Source organism: Symphalangus syndactylus, chromosome 24 (assembly GCF_028878055.3).
Source record: "Symphalangus syndactylus isolate Jambi chromosome 24, NHGRI_mSymSyn1-v2.1_pri, whole genome shotgun sequence".
NCBI classification, from domain to species: Eukaryota; Metazoa; Chordata; class Mammalia; order Primates; family Hylobatidae; genus Symphalangus; species Symphalangus syndactylus.
In genome coordinates, this window is record NC_072446.2 from 25,947,387 (window position 1) to 25,971,094 (window position 23,708).

General features: G+C 45.8%; 1 protein-coding gene across 7 annotated transcripts in view; it reads left to right on the forward strand.

Annotated features, from left to right (window-relative positions):
* Positions 1–23,708, forward strand: part of SLC13A3 (solute carrier family 13 member 3) — a 121,409-nt gene that overhangs the window by 92,827 nt on the left and 4,874 nt on the right. For all 7 annotated transcript variants that reach the window (XM_063634248.1, XM_063634249.1, XM_063634251.1 and 4 more), the window contains 4 exons: positions 4,585–4,682; positions 10,759–10,871; positions 20,051–20,212; positions 22,854–22,991. In XM_063634248.1, the coding sequence (XP_063490318.1) occupies positions 4,585–4,682; positions 10,759–10,871; positions 20,051–20,212; positions 22,854–22,991 (511 nt within the window). The remainder of the gene's footprint in view (positions 1–4,584; positions 4,683–10,758; positions 10,872–20,050; positions 20,213–22,853; positions 22,992–23,708) is intronic.

A 23,708-nucleotide genomic window follows, 5' to 3' on the forward strand; every position in this document is an offset into this window, starting at 1 on the left:
AATAGCTCCCTCTTTCACTCTCAAAACAGTTTAGGTTTGGGTGATAAAATATGACTTCTCATGTGTTGGGAGCTCTGGATTTGGAGTCAGACTAAACTGAGTTAGAATTCTAGCTCTGCCACTTACGAGCTGTGTGACTGAGCAAATGGTTCATTCATTCAATCAACATTGATTGAGAACCTATTATGTGCTAAGCTGGATGCTGGGTGCTGGGACACGGACAAAAGCAAGTAGTTAGACAACAAAATAACTGCATTGCAATGAGTGCTATGAAGGAAAGACTGAGAGGATTGTGCTATAAAATAATAGAGCAGGGGCATTGACTTTGGACAGTTCTGGGAAGAGCCAAAGCTTAGGAAGACTGCAGATGAAAGCAGTGGAGATGCCCCGGGAATGTCTACTGAAGCCTGAGTCAGAACAAAACGTAGCATGTTTGAGAAAATGAGAAAAGCCCAGTGGGAGCCAGGCCTGGTGGGAAGGAAGGAAAGCGGGTGAGGAAGGGTAGGGGAGGGCCAGATCAGAGTGTCTTTTCGGGCATGTTATGCATTTTGATTTTTTTTTTTTCTGTGAGCAGTGGGCAGCCATTGGAGGGTTGTAAGGTACTCAATCTCTCTGTGCCTCAGTTTCCTAATCTGTAAAATGATATTATAATAGTACATTTTTCATTGGCTTGTTGTAAAGATAAATGAGTTAATACCTGTCAAGTGATTAAAATGGCTCATAACGGCCGGGCGCGGTGGCTCACGCTTGTAATCCCAGCACTTTGGGAGGCTGAGGCGGGCAAATCACGAGGTCAGGAGATCGAGACCACGGTGAAACCCCGTCTCTACTAAAAAATACAAAAAAAAAAAAAAAAAATTAGCTGGGCGTGGTGGCGGGCGCCTGCAGTCCCAGCTACTCAGAGAGGCTGAGGCAGGAGAATGGCGTGAACCCGGGAGGCAGAGCTTGCAGTGAGCCGAGATTGCGCCACTGCACTCCAGCCTGGGCGACAGAGCAAGACTCCGTCTCAAAAAAAAAAAAAAAAAGGCTCATAAAAAGAACTCAATGGTTGTTAGCTATATTCATTAGGAAATGGATAGTGGGGGCAAAAATATAAATGAGGAGAATAGTTAGGAGCTATAACATCATCTAGATGGCCCCTGTCTTTTTGGGCCAAATCTGGCCCGCCATTTTATTTTGAATGATTTTTACATTTTTTAAATGGCTGCGGAAAAATCAAAAGACAATGTCTTGTCATACACGAAAATTATATGAAATTCAAATTTCAGTGTCTGCAAATAAAGTTTTATTGACACACAGCCACACCTATTCAATTACATATGGTCTATGGCTGCTTTCATACTCCAATGTCAAATGTGAGTCCAGACAAACACCATGTGGCCTGCAAAGCCAAGATACTTACTATGTGGCTTTTTACAGGAGACATTTGCTGACCCCTGGTCTGGGGGATGGCTTGAGTGAGGGTGGTAGCAATGGCGATGCAGCAGTCAAGATATCATTCAAAGTTAAATGTGGGACTTGTGCTGGATTGGATTGGGGGGTGTGAATGAAAGGAGTGCCTGCATGGATGGTGGTTAATCGCAGAAGAATATTTTTTAGGGGGCTGGGAATGGCTTATTCATAATTCTATTTTGGACTTGGTTTAGACTTGTCAAGCTCAATAGGCAGTTGGGTACGCAAGACTAGAGCTTAGAGGAGATGTTTAGGTGGCAGACATAAATCTGGGAGTCATTGTATAAATTTGGGAGTTAAATCCATAGGAATCAATGGGCTCAGCTATGGAAAATGTTTAAGGAGAGTACAGAAGACCATGAGGAACCCCAGCACTTGGGAGCTGGGGAAAGGAAAATGAATTTACTAGAGAAACAGAGAGATGGTGAGTGAGGTAGAAGGAAAACTTAGAGCTATGGACCAGCAAAAGCCAAGAGAGGGGAGTGTTTTAAGAAGCGTGAGAGGGTACCGTGTCCAATTCTGGTGTGAGTGGGAACATGATTAAAGAGAGATGTATCTGCTGGATTTGGCGAAATCCGATTATTTCAATTAGCCCCATCCAAGAGAGATATAATGTGCGCCACATATGTATTTTAAATTTTTTGGTAGCTATATTAAAAAAGTGAAAAACAGATGAAACCAATATGAATAATATATTTTATGTATAAATTATTAATGAGATATTTTGCATTCTTTTTTTCATGTGAAATCATCAAAATCTGGTGTGTGCTTTACACTTAAAGCACATGTCAGTTTGGTCTTGCCACATTTCAAGTGCCCACTAGCCCACATGTGGCTTGTGGCTACCATACTGGACAGTGCACAATCCAGATATCTCACCCTCTGGGCCTCAACCTCTTCCCTGGTAAAATGGGTGACATAAATTCTGATCTCCTGAAGGTTGTTATAAGCAAGAAACAATATAATTTCATGAAGCCGTGAAGCTCTCATTGCTCTTACCATTTTTTTATTTTTCCAAAATGCAGATGCTTTATTTTTTTCAGATGCAAAATGGGCATTATAAGTATTTCAACAATACAGAAAATGTGAAAATCAGCTAAATCTCAGTCTCTAATTCTGATATACATCTTTCCTGACTTTTAAAAAATGGCTATCTGAGAACTGTTCTACATTGTGATCACGCTGTTATCGGACTGTATACATTTGTCAAGACTTGTTAAACTATACCCTTAAAATGGGAGCATTTTATTGCATGTTAATTACACCTCAATGAAACATAATGCCAATTGGCTTTTAGAACCCTATTAAAAGAAGATTTTTTTAACAGAAATGTGATCACATCAACATATTATTTGTAATCTGCTTTTTAATTTTGTATTGAATTTCAAAAGTTACGTGTACTCATAAAAATTCAAAGAATGCTGAATTGAAAAAGGAAAAGTTAGTGGTTCTTTATCCACCTTATGTCCCACTGCCCAGAGATGATTGCCACGAGCAGTTTGGTGTATAACATTCCAGATATGCACACATATCTTCACACATACACACATACAAATATGTATACATATAACAAAAGACTGTAAAATATAATAATATGATCATGGAAAACTTGCCATTTTGGACTTACTTCGTTCTTTTTTCTAAATTTTATTTTCTTGGACTCAGATCACAAATTCATTCTTTTAAAACACTGCATAGTACTCTACAGAATGGGGGCACTTTGATTTATTTAACCAATTCCTTATTGGATTGTGTTCAATACTTCAAATAAAAACTTTTAAAATAAAATTTACAGGGTATCTTCGTGTATTTCTATGTCAATACATAGAGATTGACATTATCTTTTATCTTTTTTTAAACAGATGCAGTGTACTTCATAATATGAATGGAACACAATTTCTTTAAACATGTGTTTATCAAAAATCTTCCAATTTTTTTTACTCTTATCAGTAATGAACATCGTTGTACATAATCTGTGTAGAAAATTACGACTGTTTCTCAAGGTTAAATTCCTAGAAGGAGGATAACTGGATCAAAGGGTATTTACATGTAAAATTGGAAACATGTTGCCAAATGCCCCAGGAGGTTAAACTGGTTTATTCTTTCACTAAGGGCATATGTTCCCAACACCCTCACCAGTTTTACTCTCCTTTTCAAGTCTTGCCTGTTGGCAGATGAATGGTATACCATTAGTGTTTTGATCTGCATTTCTCTGATGATAGTGATATTGACCATCTCTTCCAACTTCTTGTCTGTTTGAATACTCTCCTTTCCAAATGTGTGAGTGGAAAAAGCTTTGGTTAGCAAGGAGCTCTAGGCTTCGTTGAACTTGGAGCCAGAGCAATCTGAGTTTCAGGCCAGAGTCTACAGAATGGGAGCACTTCGATTTATTTAACCAATTCCTTATTGGATTGTGTCCAATGCTGCAAATAAAAACTTTAAAAATAAAATTTACAGGGTATCTTGGTTGAATTTGTATGTCAGTTTACCAAAATGACTTGCTCAGGGTCTGCCCTTGAACAAGTTGTTTCTGCTCTTTGACCCTCTGATTCTCCACCTGAAATGGGAAGTGCCTGCCCCGAAGGCTTAATGTGTACAAAGCTCCCCTAAAGGACACATTGTGGATGCTTGAAACGTGACAGTTAGGTTTTGAGGGGCCATGAGGCTGGGTCAATCTGGCTTCCACTGGTGTGAGTGGGCTGTATCTCGATGCAGTGAGTTGCCCATCCCAGGAGGGATTCAAGCACAAGCTGAACAGACAGGGCTCATACAGGAGTCCCAGTGAGGGTGATTTATAGGGGTTCCAAAGATTCCAATATTCTGCGGCCCTCAGATTCTCCCCTCTTCGGTCGAGTCCCTCTTCCTAGGGTTCTTGAGTTGGGAGGATAAGCATTTGCTTGAGCCCAAGCAGCATCTAAATGCCCCCAGGGCGCTGTGAACGAAGAGCTTTGCACCATGCTGAGTGCATTGCAGGACAGAATCCAGTGGCCCAGCCTCCAACAATGGCCCCTTCACAGCAGGCCTAATTCCCTTCCACAAATCCTCCTTTACAAATCTGCCAAACCTCGGCCCGCTGAGATGCCCCCCGCTGAGATGCCCAGGGTCACATGCTTTGGGGCCTTCTCATTGTAGGTTTCTTTCTGATGCCGTCACCGGCGTGGCTATTGTCACCATCTTGTTCTTCTTCCCGTCTCAAAGGCCCTCTCTCAAGTGGTGGTTTGACTTCAAAGGTAAGGTGGTCAAGGCTGGGGTCTCAGTGGGTTCAGTGAGGACTGTAGCGTGGAGCGTGGGCATCAAGGGCCTGGAGCCTCCCACTGCACTAACCACATGGTCCTTCCTGCTTCTCCTTTCACTCTCTGAGCCATTGCCTTGTCTGGGGACTGAGGGCTGCCTCAGGTGGTAGTCCAGGACAGGGGTTAGCAACTGCGGTCTTCAGACCAAATTCAGCTGGCTGTCTGTTTTTGAACAGCCTGTGAGCTAAGCACAGTTTTCAGATTTTTAAATGGTTGAAAAAAAAAAAGAAAAGAAAAACATTTTACGACATGTGAAAGTTACATGAAATCTAAATTTCAATGTCCATTTATCAAATTTTGCTTTCCCCTAAGGAATTTGTGGAAATTTATTTTCTTTAGTTATTTAAGTACTTACACAATAGCCTCAATTTTGCCTCTTGGCCCACAAAGCAAAAAATGTTTATTTTTCTTGTCCTTTGCAGAAAAATTATCCCTTGACCCAAAGCAGGAGTTGCACCTTGGTTGCCCAAGGAGCCACGCGTGGAAAACACAAGCTGGGTTTCAACTGTATAGGAAGTGTTGGGGACTGAGGAAAAACTGCCTGAAGGCATTCAGATTCCATTTTTTAAAAATCACTGAGTACCTCTAACCAAAATGTCGTAGACTGTGGTCTTCAGATTGCCAGCTTGCGACTCCCTCTGGTGTCCAGCAGATGTCTACCAGAAGGTGACACCAACACCTGAGGCTGCCACCTGGGGCAGTTGGATGAGCTCCTCCGGAGTCAGGAAATAGGGACCATAATCAAACTGTTTTCTATTGTTCAGAAAAATAGTGTCACTCAGGATAGCCCCAGCCCTGGAAGAGTCGGGGTTTGAGTGTGGGGGGTATAGTGTATGTGTCCTGTAGGAAGATGAGGATTTTACAGGCTCCATAAACAGTTCTTTCTTTCTTCTTCTTCTTTTTTTTTATGGGGTCTCACTCTGTCACCCAGGCTGGGGTGCAGTAGCACCATCACAGCTCAGTGCAGTCTCAAACTCTTGGGCTCCAATGAACCTCCCACCTCAGACTCCCAAGAAGCTGGGATTACAGGTGGGAGCCACCTCACTTAGCTAATTAAAAAAAAAAAAAAAAATTGTAGCAGGCTGGGCATGGTAGCTCACACCTGTAATCCCAGCACTTTAGGAGGCTGAGGCGGGTGGATTGCTTGAGTCCAGGAGTTTGAGACCAGCCTGGCAACAAGGAGAAACCCCATCTCTACAAAAAATAAAAAAATAAAAAAAATAGCTGGGCATGGTGAGGCATTCCTGGTAGTCTCAGCTGCTTGGAAGGCTGAGGTGGGTGAATTGATTGAGCCTGGCAAGTCAAAGCTGCAGTGAGCTGTGATGGCACCCACTGCACTCCAGCCTGGGTGACAGAGTGAAACCCCATCTCAAAAAAAATTTTTTTTGTGGTAACAGGGGTCTCACTACATTACCCAGGCTGGTCTTGAACTCCTAGCCTCAAGTGACCCTCCCATCTCTGCCTTCTGAAATGTTGGGACTACAGGCATGAGCCACCATGTGCAACCCATAAACAATTCCTGTAGCATAGCTGGACCTCAGGGAGGCTGGAACTGGGTCTAAGGAGGCTTAGCTGTGGGCCTGTGTACTCTACAGTTGAACAGGATTCAGCTTTTCTCCATCTCTGCTTCTCTTCCAGTTAGTCTTCCAACTGGCTGTTCTCATCATTCCCTCTGTATACAATTTTTTAAACTTTTCCTAGTTTCTGCTGCTTATTAGGTTTTGCACCTTTATAGTTTCTGCTTCATTTTAGTCCCTACTTTTGTTCCCTTGTAGTGTCTGATCCCCGTGGCTTCTGCTAACTCCACTTCCTCATGTTTTCTATTCCCTGTGGCATCGCCCCTTATACTTTCTGCTCCTTCCTAGCTTCTTCTCCCTAGTGGCAGCCACTTCCTCATGGTGTCCATCTGATGCCTTGAGCCTCTGTTTCCCCGGAGCCTCTGTGTCCTCACAGTATCTGTTTCCTCCTGGCTGCTGCTTCCTCACCCAACTTCAGCCCAGTCATGTCCCCTGTGTGTCATACGGCCTCTCTGTTCATTCTGTCACCTTCAGGTGTCACTTCTCTTCACCCAGTGGGTCTCTGTTTCCCATTGCTGCATCTGAGAGTAACAGTCCGGTTGGTCCAGCTTGTTCTTCTTGGGCAGATCTCCTCCCACAAGGCTACTTCACAGCCTCATAGATCCCTGGCCAGCCTATGGATCAGCTGCCCTTGGTCAGGTGCCCATCCGTGGTTCTGGCACCTGGGGGTGAACTCACAATGCCCAGGGCTTTCTCTCAGCTGGGGCCATGAGGAAGGCGCTATTGTTGCAGGGCAGGCGAGCCCACAAATTGGGGCTTAGTCTGGGAGGGTTCTTGGCTTCTTCACCCAGGAAGGAATTCCAGGGAAGCCAGTGGTGTTAGAAAGCCACTTTTATTGAAGCAGCAGTGCACAGCAGCAGCAGAGGTTCTGCTCCTTGTGGAGTGGGGCTACCCCATAGGCAGTGTGCCCAGAGTAGTAGCTCAGAGGCAGTGCTGCAGTCATATTTATATGCACTTTTAACTATATGCAAATTAAGGGGTAGTTTATGCAGAAATTTCTAGGATAAGGGTGTTAACTTTTAGGTTGTTGAGTCATTGCCATGAAAAGGGATGGTAACTTCTGGATGTTGTCATGGCAATGGTAGACTGACGTGGTATACTGGTGGGCGTGTCTTATGGAAAGCTGCTTCCACCCAGGACCTGTTTTAGCTGGTCCTCAATTTGGTCTGGTTCCCAAGCCCCAACCCTGGAGTGAGTCCCACCTCCTACCTCACTATGACATAGATGACTGGCATCCCAGCTCTGCTACTAATTTTCTGGGTGACCTCAGAGAAGCTCCTATATTCTCTGAGCCTTGCTTTCTCACTTAGAAAATGAGGGAGTCCCTTAGATGCCTTCCACCTCTGGCTTTTACTGGCTTTATAGATTAGGGGTTACAAACTCAACTGCCTACAAGGAGGTAACACTTATTTTATATATAATATATATATTTATATGTTTTATAAATATATAATCTATTTTATATATATATTTGACCTATATTTGTCTCCAGATGGAAGGTAACATTTGTATACAGCAGATTGGGTACAGGAATATGTGTCTCAAGAAACACGTGGTCCTCCTTGTCAATCTTTCCTTTCCCATTTTTGAAACAGAGAGCAATTTCCTTATTATACAAAGGGAGACAACAGCTGAGATCAGTAAGAAGTGGTGAGAGGCTGGGCGCGGTGGCTCACGCCTGTAATCCCAGCACTTTGGGAGGGCGAGGCGGGCGGATCACGAGTTCAGGAGATAGAGACCATCCTGGAGAACACTGTGAAACCCCGTCTCTACTAAAAAAAAAATACAAAAAATTAGGCGGAGCTTGCAGTGAGCCGAGAGCGCGCCACTGCACTCCAGCCTGGGCGACAGAGACGAGACTCCATCTCAAAAAAATAAATAAAAATAAAAAATAAATAAATAGCCAAGGACTTGCTCTGGGCAAGGCCCTGGGATGAGTCCTTTGCACAGAGGGACCATTTCATCTTTCCAGTAAGTCTCCAAGGGCAGTGCTGTTACTCCATTTTGCAGAAGAGGAAATCGAAGCTCAGAAAGGTAGTGACACTGGCCCAAATCACACAGCTGGAGCACAGCAGAGCCAGGATTCAAGTCTAGTTCAAAGCTTGTGCCTTTAGCTACTGCTGTAGACAGCCAGCTGGCATCGGGTTGAGCTGCAGTGGGAAATCCACAGTCAGAGATTGTGCTTATGAGAAATAGCAGCAAAGGCATGGTTGGATGGTAAAACAATAAAAACCATGGTAGCTAACGTTAACTGAGCACTTGGCATGTGACAGTCTGATATACACTCGCCATTTAATCTGCATTACATGGGACCCTGCTCAAGGCCTTCTTCCTTCCCCCATCCCATCCACCCTTACCTGCTGCGTGGGGTGAGTCGCTTCACTTTTTCTGACTTCTTGTACTTCTTTAATGAAATGATATTTTAGCATCTGAAGGCAGAGGGCTGGGCCACCTGCCATGTCTGGTTGCTTCGTCCAGTTCTGGGCTTAAGTGTGTGTTGCATGTGGCCCAAGAATCCCCTTAAGGTATATGACACCTGCACTGCATGTAGATACCATGGCCTGCATGTGCCTGTGGGCTGCATACACCTGTGGGCGGCATATACCTGTGGACTGATACATCTGTGGGCTGCATACACCTGTGGGCTGCATATACCTGTGGATTGATACATCTGTGGGCTGCATACACCTGTGGGCTTCACACATCTGTGGGCTGCATACACCTGTGGGCTTCATACATCTGTGGGCTGCATACACCTGTGGGCTTCATACATCTGTGGGCTACATACACCTCTGGGCTTCATACATCTGTGGGCTGTATACACCTGTGGACAGCATACACCTGTGGGCTTCATACACCTGTGGGCTGCATACACCTGTGGGCTGCATGCACCTGTGGACTGCATACACCCGTGGGCTTCATACACCTGTGGCCACATACACCTGTGGGCTGCATGCACCTGTGGACTGCATACATCTGTGGGTTTCATACACCTGTGGGCTTCATAGACCTGTGGACTCCATACACCTGTGGGCTGCATACACCTGCAGGCTGCATGCACCTGTGGGCTGCATACACCTGTGGGCTGCATACACCTGTGGGCATTATGCACCTGTGGGCTGCATACACCTGTGGGCATTATGCACCTGCGGACTGCATACACCTGTGGGCTGCATACACTTGTGGACTACATGCTTGCTGGTAGAAGGATTTCATTAAGTAGCTTTTATTATCTTTATTTCCTGACTATAAAATCTTGTTTTAGGTAAACCACTGTGTAACATTTGGAAAAAGCTCAAAAGGAGAAGCAAAATGTCCATAACTGCTTGACCAGGAAGTGTCCTGGGAGATGGCAAACTGCCTTAAAGGAGTCAGACCCATCCTCCCTGCTTCCCTGGTCACAGCCTGCCAAGAGAAGTCCTATTTCAGGAGTGATTGCCCCGCACCAGGTGTGGGTCTAAGTGTGTCATATACATTATTTGACAAATATTTATGGAGTAACCATCAGGTGTCAGGCACTGTTCTAGACCCTGCGGATGCAACTATCAGCTAACTGGAAATGCCTCATCTCCCTGCAGATCCATCATTGTTCTGGTTCGTGTTCACAGGGACCCCCCTGGTTCTGTAACTGTGCCATGTGCCAGCTGAGGAAACGGGGCTCAGGGAGGCAAAGTCACTTGAAGGGCATGCAGTAAGCCAAGATTGAGGAGGGTCTGTCTCCAAGCCTATGCCCCCAACCCAGGGATGCCACACTACCAGCCACATGCCAGGTCCAACCCACCACCTGCTTTTCTAAATAGAGTTTTATTTACAACCATGCCCACATGTTTAGGTATGGTCTCTGGCTGTTTTCATGCTACAATGACAGAGTAGTGACAACAGAGACTGTCTGTGTGGCCTGCAAAGCCTCAGCGATTCACTTGCTAACCCCTTGCAGAAAGTTTGTTGACTCCCCCGCCCACTGTCCTCACCACTGCAGCGCTGCCTCTTTCGAGGAAATAAAAATCATCCCATCATTTCGGGGCTCAAAAATACCCTTTGTTTCTATTTTTCTAAATTTCCTTCCTCTTTTTCTTTCCTCTCCGTACATGTTCCAGTGCAAAGAATGCCTTTTCTCTTGTACATGAGGGTAAAAATAGCACTTGTGCCTAAGGGCTGTTGGGAGACTTAAGTGATATCCTGCATGTGGAGTTTCCAAAAACTCCCAAAAGCTGTGGGAACCATGAAAGTTAGTTTCACTGGGAGTAGAGCAGCTCCACCTATCACGATGCCTGTGCACTCTCTCCCTAAAGCTCCGAGTCAAATGCTTGACCCACACTTTGGCTTCCTGGGGACCCCTGAGTGTCCTCAGTAAGATGGGGCTGCAGGGCTGGTGGCCTGTGCCTCAGGCTGAGCGGCCCTGAGTGTGTGTGTGCTGAATCCCTCTCTCTGCCCAGCTCCCAACACAGAGACAGAGCCCTTGCTGACCTGGAAGAAGGCCCAGGAGACGGTGCCCTGGAACATCATCCTTCTCCTGGGAGGGGGCTTCGCCATGGCCAAAGGCTGTGAGGTAAGACCCCCTGGCTCCCCAGTCCAGCAGGAACAGCGGGAGGCAGGTGTGGGCGGGTCCCAGTGCTGGCTGCAGCACCAGGATCAGAGCAGGTGAGCTGCACGGGCCCCGGGGGCACAGCCGGTTTCCTCACTTGCCAAACTGAGATGATCATAGTTCACTCCTGGTGCTACAGAGAAAGAGAGGAATGAGTATGACCTGAATCCTTAAGGAGCTCATGATGGGCAAAATATTAATATAATACTAATACTAATAATACTAGGACTCGAGGGCTCTGTGACTTCAGAGGGATAACAACATATTGTGCTCACCCAATGCCAGACACTGTTCAACATGCTTGTGGAGGCGGAAGGGTGGCTTGAGGCCAGGAGTCCAAGATCAGCCTGGGCAATATAGTGAGACCCTCAATCTTTTTTTCTCTCTGTCTTTTTTTTGAGACAGAGTGAAAGGTTGGAGTGCAGTGGTGCCAACACAGCTCACTGCAGCCTCAACCTGCCGGGCTTAATCAATTCTCTCACCTCAGCCTCCCAAGTAGCTGGGACTGCAGGGATGCTTCACCATACCCAGCTAATTTTCTTTTGTATTTTTTTTTTTTTTTTTTTTAGAGCTGGGGTTAAAAAAAATCAGCCAGGTGTGGTGGTCCTAGGCTGGAGTACAGTGGAGTCATGATCATAATACTGCACTCCAGCCTGGCTGACAGAGCAAGACCTCCTCTCTAAGAAAAAAAAAAAGAAAGAAACATGCTTTACACATTAACTCATTTAAACCTCCCAACAAAGCTATAAGGTAGATACCATTATTATGCCCATTCTCCAGATAAGGAACTTGAGACACAGAGAGATAAAGTACCTTACCTAATGTCACACAGCTATGGAGTCAGGATTAGAATCCAGGCAGTTTGGCTCTAGGGTCTATGCTCTTAACCACTCTCATATAAGTCCTAGATAGTGATATTAATTAGTTCACGGATGTTATTATTAATGTTATTCCAGAGGGCTTTGTGAGCTCTGAAGTCAGGGCTGGGACCAGGGTGGAGCAAATGAGGCACGCGGAGTGCAGAATTGCAGGGAGTGCTCACTCTCCGGGGTGTGCAAGTGCGGGTCAGCCAGCCCAGCTCAGAGGCAGTGCAACGTCAGCATCCGGCATCTGTCACCACAGATTATCTCACTGAATCACCACACCAGCCCTAAGAGCTGGGTAATGCTTTTATGCCTTTTTTACAGATAGGAAAACTGAGACATGAAAAACTAAGCAACCCTCTTAAATTCTTACAATTGTATTCTGCTTGGGAGCTGGGGTTCAAACTCTCCCTGATTTCAGAGTCCAGGCTCCAAATTGTTCACTCTAGAATTTTGCACATGCCAGCCATTGTTTGAAGTGCTTCGTGAATCGAATATGACTCAGTTGATCTTTATAAACACCGCTGAATCAGAAACTATCACCGTCTCCATTTTAAAGATGAGGAATTGGAGGCAAAAGGAGGCTAAATAGCTCGCCTACGTTTGCACAGCCAGGAGACGGTAGAGCCAGGATCTGAAGCCAAAGCTCACGTGGCTGAGCTCCGTCCCACCCCGAACGCCTTGTAAACTGAGGCATTAAAAACCACAGCCAATTAAAAGTCCATCTGAAGTTAAGGTTAAGGGAAGCTGAAATTACTTCTTTTACTGCTTCTCTTATTAATTCAATTTTAATTTTCAGTTTCAAATGAAGTTACAATGTTGGACAACTGTTAACCGTGTACACTGGGCAGAAGCCCAGGCCTGGGAATCTCAGTACCTGGTCAATCTAGGCTCTACCACTCCTTGCTGGGACACGTCAGGCAGGTTTCTTAACCTCTCTGGGTTCCTATTTTTCTCCTCCATAGATTGAGGCTCAAAGTTCTTACTCTACAGGGTTGTTGGAAAAAATTAAAGAATAACTGCCCGATACATATAGCCGATAAGAAGTGCTAAAAACTGCATGTACACCAGCTCATAAATCCTCATGTCATGGTTTCTGTAGGTTGGGCTTTCAGGAAGCAGACTCTGGGATGGAGATTCACAAGCACGGGCTTCATTATGTTGTGCCCTTGGGGTTACTGTGGAAGGGAGAGGAAGGAAGCAGGAGAGTGCAGAGGGAGAAAAGCAGCTGGAGGCAGACCCAGCCCCACAGGAGCACTGGAGCTGAGATGGTCTTCAGAAGCAGTCCGAGTAATCAGAGATAGCCAGGTCCTTGTATCCCAGCATCCATCTGTCTGGGGACACAAGCTGCCCCAGGTGCAGGTATGACCTCAAGTGAGGCCGCTTTTGAGGTCTGAGACAGCCGACTGCACTCCCTTAGCTGGGGCAACAAGACCTCCACTGATGGGGATCTGGGTGGCACATTCAGGCTCTCTACATAGTTGCTCTTTTTTAAATAAAATATGTTTTACTTTATTTATTAAAAAACACATAAATAATGATATAGACTTCAAAGGGAACAAAGGAATAGATGAGCAAAAGTACTGTTATTTGTCTCCATTTTAGGAATCCTGAGACCCAAAGAGGTTAAGTAACTGGTTCTGGGTAACACAGCTCATTAGTAGCAGGGCTAAGATTTGAGCTCATGTCTATCTGACTTATGCTATTGCCTCCTGCTGGGGATGTCTTAGGAAAGGCTTCCTGAAGGAAGTGACATGTTATCCAGATCTTGAAGAAGCTTGAGGTACGATGGAACCAGACCATCTGGATTGGAATCACAGATTTCCCACTTCTTAGGTGTATGATCTTTGTCAAGTTACTAAACCTCTCTGGGCCTCAGTTTCCTCATCTGTAAAATTGGAATCACAATGGCACCCACCTGGTAAAGTTGTCATGACTATTAAGTGAGTCAATATATGCAGAGAAATGAGAACACAGCCCAGCACAGTTGGTTATTATGGTTAGATACTGAGGAAAAGGAAAATCAAAATCAAGAATCATGTGGAGGTTCATGGCTTGAGCAACTTGGTGGAAATGGTGCCATTTACCTCAGTGATCTGAGCCCAGCCTGGCCTAGAGGAAGGAGGCTGGATGAGATGACCCTGATCCAGAGGTTTCTCTAAGCTCCAGGAGTGGTGTGGGGAGCACTGGCTCTCAGCGGAGGCTGGGCTGCGGGACACTGGGCATGCTGAGAGGACACCCTGGCTCTGAGCCCAGCCCTGGGCAGCTGGCCGGAGTTTCTCTTCAACAGGGGCTTTGTGTAGTAGCTGTTCCTTTCCCCAGCCTCTGCCGTACCATCCCCTCCCCAGGCAGCCACAGCCTGGCCCAGGAGCGACCAGAATGCTTATGGCACATCCTGGTTCCTGGCCCCTGCCACACGCTCTCATCAGAACACAGCCTGGCAACCTCCTGAGGAGCGGAGGTCCCTGGATGCAATCCAGGGTGAGCCTGGGTGTGTGGGCCCCCAGCGCTGGTTCTGAAGAGCAGGGAGCCTATCCTAGTGCTTACTCTGAGCCTCGGCAACTCACTTAAGCCCACTTAGGGTCCTCACTACAGTTTTCTCCTGCCACAAAACCGTATAGTCATGACTCTGCATAGACTTAAACTCAAGTCCAAGGTTTCCCTTGGCCAACACAGAAAGCTGTATGGGACACTGTAGGTCTCAACATTGGCACCTACCTCTCTTCCCTCCTAACACCCCTCCAGTTTCCTTGGCCCCTTCCTCAGCCACAGCAGACTCACATGCACCCCACAGCCTTTGCATCTTCCCTTTCTCTGTTGAATTTTCGTCCTGAGAGCTCTGAGTCCTCACTCTTCAGGTCTCAGCCCCTCAGAAATGCCCTCCCAAGCTCCCACATCTAGAATAGCCTCCCACCCCAGTCCCTCTTCCTCTCATGACCCTGCCTATTCCTATATACCACATCTACCCCCAAAATGATCCTGTGGGCATGTTTATTGATTGTATCTCTTACTAGAATGGAAGCTCCATGAGGGCAGGCAGAGACCATGTCTGTCTTACCCACCACTGTTCTAGGCACCTAGAAGACACCGGGTGCATAATGGTGCTTAACACATCGTTGTTGCTATGACCTACAAGATGGGCTGCTTTGAGAATTGCTAACATAATGTATGGAAAGTACCCAGAAGAGTGGTGATATACTCTGGGGGCTCAAACCAGGAGCCACACTCATCTTCACTATTATTATTACTGTTATTATTGCATTAACTCATTGATGAAAGGTTGATCTTATTCTGTTGCCATAACAAACTTACTTACAAATATGTTGCGGTGATAGAGGTAAGGAGAAAATGTGTATTCTCCCCATTCCTCGTTTTCTGCCAGAAATCTGTCATCTTTATTATTGATATAGTTTGGCTGTGTCCCCACCCAAATCTCATCCTGAATTGTGTAGTTTGCATAATCCCCACATGTCATGGGATCTGGTAGGAAGTAATGTAATCCTGGGGGCGGTTACCCTCATGCTGTTCTTGTGACAATGAGTGAGTTCTCAAGAGATCTGATGATTTTTTATAAGAGGCTCTTCCCCCTCTCGCTCGGCACTTCTTGCTGCCACTATGTGAAGAAGGACGTGTTTGCTTCCACTTCCACCATGATTGTAAGTTTCCTAAGGCCTCCCCAGCCATGCTGAATTGTGAGTCAATTAAGCCTCTTTCCTTTATAAATTACCCACACTCGGGTATGTCTTTATTAGCAGAGCGAGAATGGACTAATACAATTATTATTACCCTCATTTTATTGGACAGACAAGCCTAATGACATGACTAAGATCCAGATTCTGAATCTTACTAGGGTACGTCATATTATTTATTTGAGCAAATCACTGAGCTTTTTTGTGCTTCAGTTTCTTCAACCATAAAATGGAGATAATTGTACAGATGGTTCCTGACTTCACAGTGATTCGACGTATGATTTTTCAACTTTACAATGGTGAAAGAGTGATATGCATTCAGTAGAAAAGGTACTTAGAATCTTGAATTTTGATCTTTTCCCAGGCTGTGATATCTGGTAGGATACTCTCTTGTAGATGCTGAACAATTATAAGGGTAAACAACAGATATTCTACAGTGTATAGCATTGCCAGATGATTTTGCCCCGATGTAGGCTAATGTCAGTGTTCTGAGCACATTTAAGGTAGGCTGGGCTAAGTTATGATGTGAACAGGTAGGTTAGGTGTATTACATGCATTTTCCACTTCAATATTCTCAATTTGTGATGGGCTTATTGAGACATAACTCCACTGTAAGTCAAGGAGCATCTGTAATCTGTATTCCATGAGGGGGCTATGAAGATTAATATTTACAAATGACTTAGAAGAGTGCCCAGCACAGAGTAAGCACTGTATTGTGTTTGTTAGATTAAATGATAGCTCATATTCAGTGCTTACTATGGACATAGACTGTTTTGTGTGCACTTATTTAATCCTTACTGCAATGGCTGAAAGAAATCAAGGAACAGAGATGTTAATTAATTTGCCCAAGGTCACACAGCTTGTAAATGGTGCAGTGGTTTGAATGTTTATACATGTGCATAAAGCCTTGTCTTTTTTCCTTCCTTTAATCAAATTCACTGGTCTCTTTACCTAAGAATTATTATACAAAGTTGTATGCCCACAGCTGAGCCTGTTGTGTTTTGTAAAGCCTTTTAAAAGATTTTCAAGGGTGTTTTGGCCACAGGAGATTTTGACTTCAAATATTGAACTTATGCCATAACAAACCTCCTTTTAAGATGCTCCTCTACTGTATATCAAAGACACCAAGAGGACCTGGTTGAAGTAAGAAAACAGGAGGAAGAGGGAAACATTACTCTACCAACTCAGTCTCCCCACCTCCCATCTTTGCAAGGTGGCCTTGGGTACTTCTGGTCATCTTCAAGGCCACTAAGGAACATAATTTGACAACCACTGCGCTGGGCGATTTCTGAGTTCCACCACTTCAGGCATCTTGTGACTTCATGCTACTGGTTATGGCAGGCACTAACCAAGCGCCCAGCCACTTTCCTAGGCCCTTTATAGATTCACTCCTTTTCTCCCAACGGTAACCCTCTGGGGCAGGCACTCACATTATCCCTGGTTTACAGATAAGGAAATTTTAGCACAGAGAGGTTAAGTGACATGCCTAGGAAGTTAAGTGACAGCTAGAAAGGATTAAGCTGGGAAGCAAACTCAGTCTGACTCCAGAGCCCCTTCTCTTTATCTTCTGGCCATGCCACCTCTGACCTTGGCTGTTGCTGGTCCCTGGAGTCCCTGGGAATACTGTAGGGCTGTGTGTTTCCAAGGAAACAAAGCTTCCAATTCCTAAGAATATGGGAAAGAAGCTGGGGCGTGGTGGCTCATGCCTGTAATCCCAGCACGTCGGGAGGCCTAGGCAGGAGGATCGCTTAAGCCCAGAGGTTTAAAACCAGCCTGGGCAACATAGTAAGACCCTGTCTCTGCAAAAAAAATCACTTAAAAAAATTTAGCCAAACATGGTGGTGTGTGCCTGTAGCCTCAGCTACTCAGGACACTGAGGTGGGAGGCTTGCTTGCTTGAGCCCGGGAGATAGAGGCTGCAATGAGCTATGATTGTGTCACTGCACTCCAGCCTGGGTGACAATGTGAGGCTCTGTCTCAAAAAAATAAATAAAATAAAATGGGAAACGGCAGGTGAAGTCCCTTTAGAGTCCCCAGTAGAACCCTACGCAACAGGGGTTTTCCTCTCTTAGGAAGCTGCCAGACCTCCCTCCAGCGCTGGAGCTGCGCCAAGGCCTGTGTGGCTGCGGGGACGCTGGCTGGAAGCCCGGTCACTCAGAGGCCCAGCTACGGGGCAGCTCCTGGCTTCTCACTTGCCCGAGTCATTAATATTCCCTCTCTCTAGCCCCTCTCCGTTTAATTGCACACAGAGCTGTCAGGTCAGACTCTTTGCCAGAGCTGTGGCCTATGGGAAAAACCAGAGGTCCCATTTTCTCCCTGCAGCACTCCTTGCAGCCAGGAGAGGGGCTGTGGCCTCCACGCTGCCACTTAGCATATTCCCCAGGCTAGCAGACAAACTGCAGATGTACCAGAAACACCTTAGTTTCACGAGGACTCTTCTGGGGAAAGATATTTCTAAGTATTTATTATTCTTACGTTGAAGGTAACTTTTAAGTCAAATTGTAGGGGCAAGTGTACTATTTTATTTATGTAAAAACTGTATGCTGTATTCTATTTTTTTTTTTTTTGAGATGGAGTCTCGTTCACTCTGTCACCCAGGCTGGAGTGCAGTGGCATGATCTCAGCTCACTGCAACCTCCGCTTCCCTGGTTTAAGCGATTATCCTGCCTCAGCCTCCCGTGTAGCTAGGATTACACACGTGCACCACCACACCTGGCTAATTTTTGTATTTTTTTTTAGTAGAGATGGGGTTTCACCATGTTAGCCAGGCCGATCTCGCACTCCTGACCTCAAGCGACCTGCCCGTCTTGGCCTCTAAAAGTGCTGGGTTACAGGCGTGAGCCATCACGCCTGGCCCTATATGCTGTCTTCTAGAATTGATTATGAAATTTTTAAGTTCTGAGTAAGCAGGGGCTTTTCTATTAAAAATAAAAAATATATATAAAGTGTCTTTGGTATACTGGGTTGATAAAATGGCTATGGTAGCAATACATTGGATTCTGAATGTTAACGGACTAACCCAGCTCTGCCCTAGATCAGCTCCAAAATCTACAGCTTTGTTCTAGGTCTAAACAAACGGTAGCTTTATCGTGATCTTGCTGCATCACAGTTCCACCAGGGGGCAGCATTGAGCATGTTTTGACATCCTCAGCTTTGCCGCTTTGTGGTTATAATGATGTGCTGGGTCAGTTATTTAAGGATGCATTTGATGGTGAGAGGACAGAGGTGCGGAAGAGTATTCTAGATGTTATACACTGGTAAATAGGGTAACTTCTGGAGAAGTCAGCAGAGAGAGCGCCCAAATAATTCTGCAGCACTGACAGGCGAGTGGAGTCTCGGTGAACTTCTCTACCCGTCTCTGCCCTGGAGGACTGGAGTCAGCACTGGGCATTGCTCTTAATTTAGAGACAAGGTGACAGACTGATGGGTCCAGAGGAAGATGCTGATTTGCGGGGAGCTTTGCAGAATCACATCATCTTATGGAGGTAGATGGGTGTCTCAGGCACTACTTTTAGGGATCCTGGGCAAGTCACAAAAACTTTTTCAGGCTGAAGTTCCTCCTCAGTAAAACACGAACCAATATTTACCTTTTGGGATGGGTGGGAGGAGTCAAGGAGCTAATGCCTGCAGGTGCCTGGTCCCCTGTAAAGCCTCAATAATGGTGATTCTTACGACAATGAATAATAATGCAATGTTAATATTTGTATTATCATTGTAATAATTATCCTTATTACTGTCTATGTGTATATATATATACATATATATATATATATATATATATATATATATATAGCTTTTGAGACAGAGTTTCTATCACCCAGGCTGGAGTGCAGTCGCGTGATGTTGGCTCACTGAAACCTCTCCCTCCCAGGTTCAAGCGATTCTCGTGCCTTCGTCTCCTGAGTAGCTGGGATTACAGGCACACATGTAATTTTTGTATTTTTAGTAGAGGCGGGGTTTCGCCAGGTTGGCTGGTCTGGTCTCGAACTGCTGACTTCAAGTGATCCGCCTACCTCAGCCTCCCAAAGTGCTGGGATTACAGGCGTATAAATATCATTATTATTGATAATTACATTGATTGTGTTGTAGTTGATGTATATCTGATACATGTTTTATATGTGATATATAGCAAATCTTGTATATATATTTCATACGTATTAATATATTATTAAATAATAATTATAAAAATAATGAATATTTTATAAAAGTAACTATTACTATTTGGGTAATTAATAACCTTCACTAGAGGGATGAGAAGTTTTACTACTGAGGGTCTGGTTTGATTTCCCTCTCCCACTTAAATCGGCGCTTAGGGGTTCTAGAACCAAATGGATTATTGGAGACCCAGGGGTTTGGGTCCCTGGCCTGTACGAGATAGAGTGGGGAGCAGTTCAAGAAGCAGAGAGGCTGCTGGCTCAGATGTGTGGCCTTGGCTCGAATGTGTGACATTGGACATGTCACCTCCCCTCTCTGCACCTCAGTCTCCCCATCTGGGAAGGGGTACGGTTGTCATTGTGATCTATCCTAACCCTCTTTGGGGGGCGGCAGCTGGGGATGGGCTGGGGTATGAAGGAATGCCTTTCCCTCCGCAGGAATCGGGGCTGTCTGTATGGATTGGCGGGCAGCTGCACCCCCTGGAGAATGTGCCCCCCGCCCTGGCTGTACTGCTCATCACTGTGGTCATCGCCTTCTTCACTGAGTTTGCCAGCAACACGGCCACCATCATCATCTTCCTGCCAGTCCTGGCAGAGCTGGTGAGGGTCCTTCTGGGGAAGACGGGAGCACCCCTCCCCCAACACACATTCAGAAATCTTCCCCTGCCAAGGGAGCTTCGCTGGGGGCTACAGTTGCTATTGCTGTCTTCCAAAATACATTGTCAGAACCAGAGTACAATTTTTTTAAATACTGGATGTTTTCCTTCAAAAAATGCATACATAGAGTAAATATTTTCAAAGTGCTCCCAATTCTCTCTTTTGGGAAAATTAACCCATGGTGACATGGAGAGTTTTCTAGAACAGGTAAATTGCCAATTTTGGATTAAGAAAAAGTAGAAAATCTGAGTAAACAAATGGCCATAGGAGAAATTCTAATGGTAAGCAAAGCAGTAGCCTCCCTCTAAAACAGGGGTTTCAACGCTGTTGATAGTTGGGGCTGGATCATTCTCTGTACGGGGCTGATCCGTGCCCTACAGGGTGTGTAGTGGTGCCCCTGGACCCTGCTCACTAGAGACAAGTGGCGCCTCCCTAAATCATGACAATCCAAAGTCTCCTAGCACTCCCAGATATCCCCGTCAGGGGAACAAATCCTTCCCCCTACCCAGCTGGTAACTCCTGGGCTAAAAATCACCAGTCCCAGGCCGGGCTCTGCCACTCATGCCTGTAATCCCAGCACTTTTGGAGGCTGAAGCAGGCAGATTGCTTGAGCTCAGGAGTTCCAGACTAGCCTGGGCAACACGGTGAGACCCCATCTCTGCAAAAAATACAAAAAGTAGCCAGGCTGAATGGCAGGTGCCTGGGCAACAGAGCCAGATCCTGTCTCAACACAAAAACAAAATCACCAGCCCTAGGTGGTTTGCTGGGTGAGAGCTAGCAGATTTGCAAGGAACAGAGAGTTCCCAACTCACCCGAACTGTTCACCAGCATAGAAAAATAGACATGGCCACTCAATTTATAGCTAGCAAAACCCTGACCCCAAAACCAGATAAGGAGAGCAAGGGAAGAGAAAGCTGTGATTCAATCTCCTGTAAAAAGAAATGCACATAGCAAGATGAAACCATGATTGAATGAAAAGAACAATATATACATGATCAGGTAGATTTTATACTAGGAGTTTTAAAAAGGAAACTATCAATATAGTTTTATATTTAAACAGATTAAAGAACAGACCATATAATTACCTTAATGTAACCCACACTGATAAAATTAAACCAATGTTGCAAGTAAATGCTTTGTATGCAAACAGTGATGCCCCAGCACACATACCTGCAGCACCTTGTCTTTGGTTTCTGTTTGCTTATTTTATGCATCAATTTATCTGTGTTAGCACACAGATATACAGTGTGTTATTTTTCAATGACTGGAGAATATTCCATTATAAATGGACAGTTGTTGGTTTATTTAAGCAGTCTCTCTGCCCAGTGGAAATATTGGTATTTCCAGACTTTGCAGTTACTCAACAGTGACGCGTCACCTGAGCCTTGTCTATGCATCATTGATTACATCTAGAGAAATTCCTATAACTGAGATTCCTGGGTAAAAGAGCATGTGCATTTAAAATGTTGTTAGAGATGAGGAAATTGCCCTCTAAAGTGGTTCACCATTTTATAGCAGTATGGGGTGCGAGTCCTCAGGGAGACCTGGTGACTGAGAGAAATGGGAGTATTATAGGCGGTATGGGGAAGGAGAGGGAGCACAGAACCCAGCCAGGTCTGTAAGGGGCAGCTTTTGCTGGAAAAGACACTTGCAAATGACACATTCTTGTAAACTTTGCTTATCATCAAAATCAAACAACATTTTACATGCAAGAGGGTGATTTTAGAGATTTTGAGAAAATAAATATGATTTGGGTTGCAAAAATTCCCCAGAAGGCCCAAAAACATCCTATTTAAGTAAAATGCCAGAAAAGTGATCAGTATGAATTGTAGGCAGGAGAGGTGACAAACTGGTGGCCCACTAGCTGAGGCCAGCTCACAGGGGGCTTGATACACACAGTCTTAGAAATTTGGAAGAGCTGCCAACAGATGCTCCGGTGAGCTTTCTTTCTCACTGAAATCCAGGGATGCCCCCAACAAGAGGTATCTGGCGGCCAACTCTGGGTTGAGATTGTTTGGCTGAGGGAAGGAGCAGGCAGGGGAAGTGTTTTAAAGCCCTGGTTCTCAGTGTAGAGTCCTTAGATCAGCAGCACCGGGGGAACATGTCAGGAATGCAGATTCTTGGGTCCCACCCCAGACCTGCTGAATTAGCAATTCTGGGTGAGGTGGGGCCAGCCATGTGGGCTTTAACCGGCCCTCCAAGTGCTTTTCTGCACTCTCACGTTGGAGAAGGAGTGTTCTAGGTACATCACCCCAGCCCATCCCTGAGCAAACCACAGTGTGGCCCTTGAATGTCACTAACCCTGGCAATGTTCTCTCCACCTCTCTCTCGATCTGGTTCTCTTCTTACCTGCTTGTGTGTGTTTCTGCCTGTGCGTGTATCTTTCTGACTGCCTCTTTCTCTGTCTCTCTCTCTCTTCTCACTTGTCCCTGTTGCTCTCTGCTACTCTGCCAATCTCTATGGATGTCTTTGTCGCTCTGTCTCTATGTCTTTGTGCCCCTCTTTCCAACTGCCTCTCTCTCTCTTGCTGTGGTCGCTCTGTGTTGCTCTCTCTCCGGGTCTCTCCCGCCTTTTCCTGGCCCAGGCCATCCGCCTGAGAGTGCACCCCCTGTATCTGATGATTCCGGGCACAGTCGGCTGCTCCTTTGCCTTCATGCTTCCGGTCTCAACGCCCCCCAACTCCATCGCCTTTGCCTCTGGACATTTGCTGGTTAAAGACATGGTGAGTCTAGGCATTTCCCAGCAGAGGCCCTGGGATGTGGGTGGGCAGCAAGGGGGCGGGCAAGGCCTCTATGCAGGACTCCTGCACCCTGACCCCACTCCCCAGTCTCTGAATAGGTCTTTCTAAGTGGGACCAGGAACATACATTTAGCAGAGACTCTGGGATGATTCTTGCACTTAGACAATCTCAGGAAACACTGCCTTAGTGACTACTTTCCAAAATTTGCTCCAGAGGCAAGGAACTTCCCCCTCCCTCTGGACCCCACTTCGTGCCCAGGATCTTTAGGGGACAGAAGCAGCAGACACAACCTAGGATTCAGGGGTGGGCCTCAGTGCTCAGCCAGCTGGGAAGGAGACAGAAGCTGAGGATTGTAGCAGTGGGAGGACCCCACCAGCTTTCAGCAGGGCCCAGCCATTGGCAATATGTTCCCTCCCCCAGAAGGTCCCTGCTGAACCAGCTCCTCCCTTCCTACTCCTGACTCCTGCAGCCTTTTCCCTCTCCACTGGCTTTGCAAATAACTCTTCCAAAGCTGTCAAAGCCAAGAAGGGCGACCTGCTTAACCAATAGCGTTGCGGGCCCTCCAGACACAAGACCCCTGCAGGACACATGGGGAGTGACAGCCAGAGTGAGAGCGAGGCAGAAAAGGAGACACAGAGCAAACAGAGAAGAGAGGAGACAAAGAGATGCTCATTAATTTGTTCATTCATTGCAGCACTA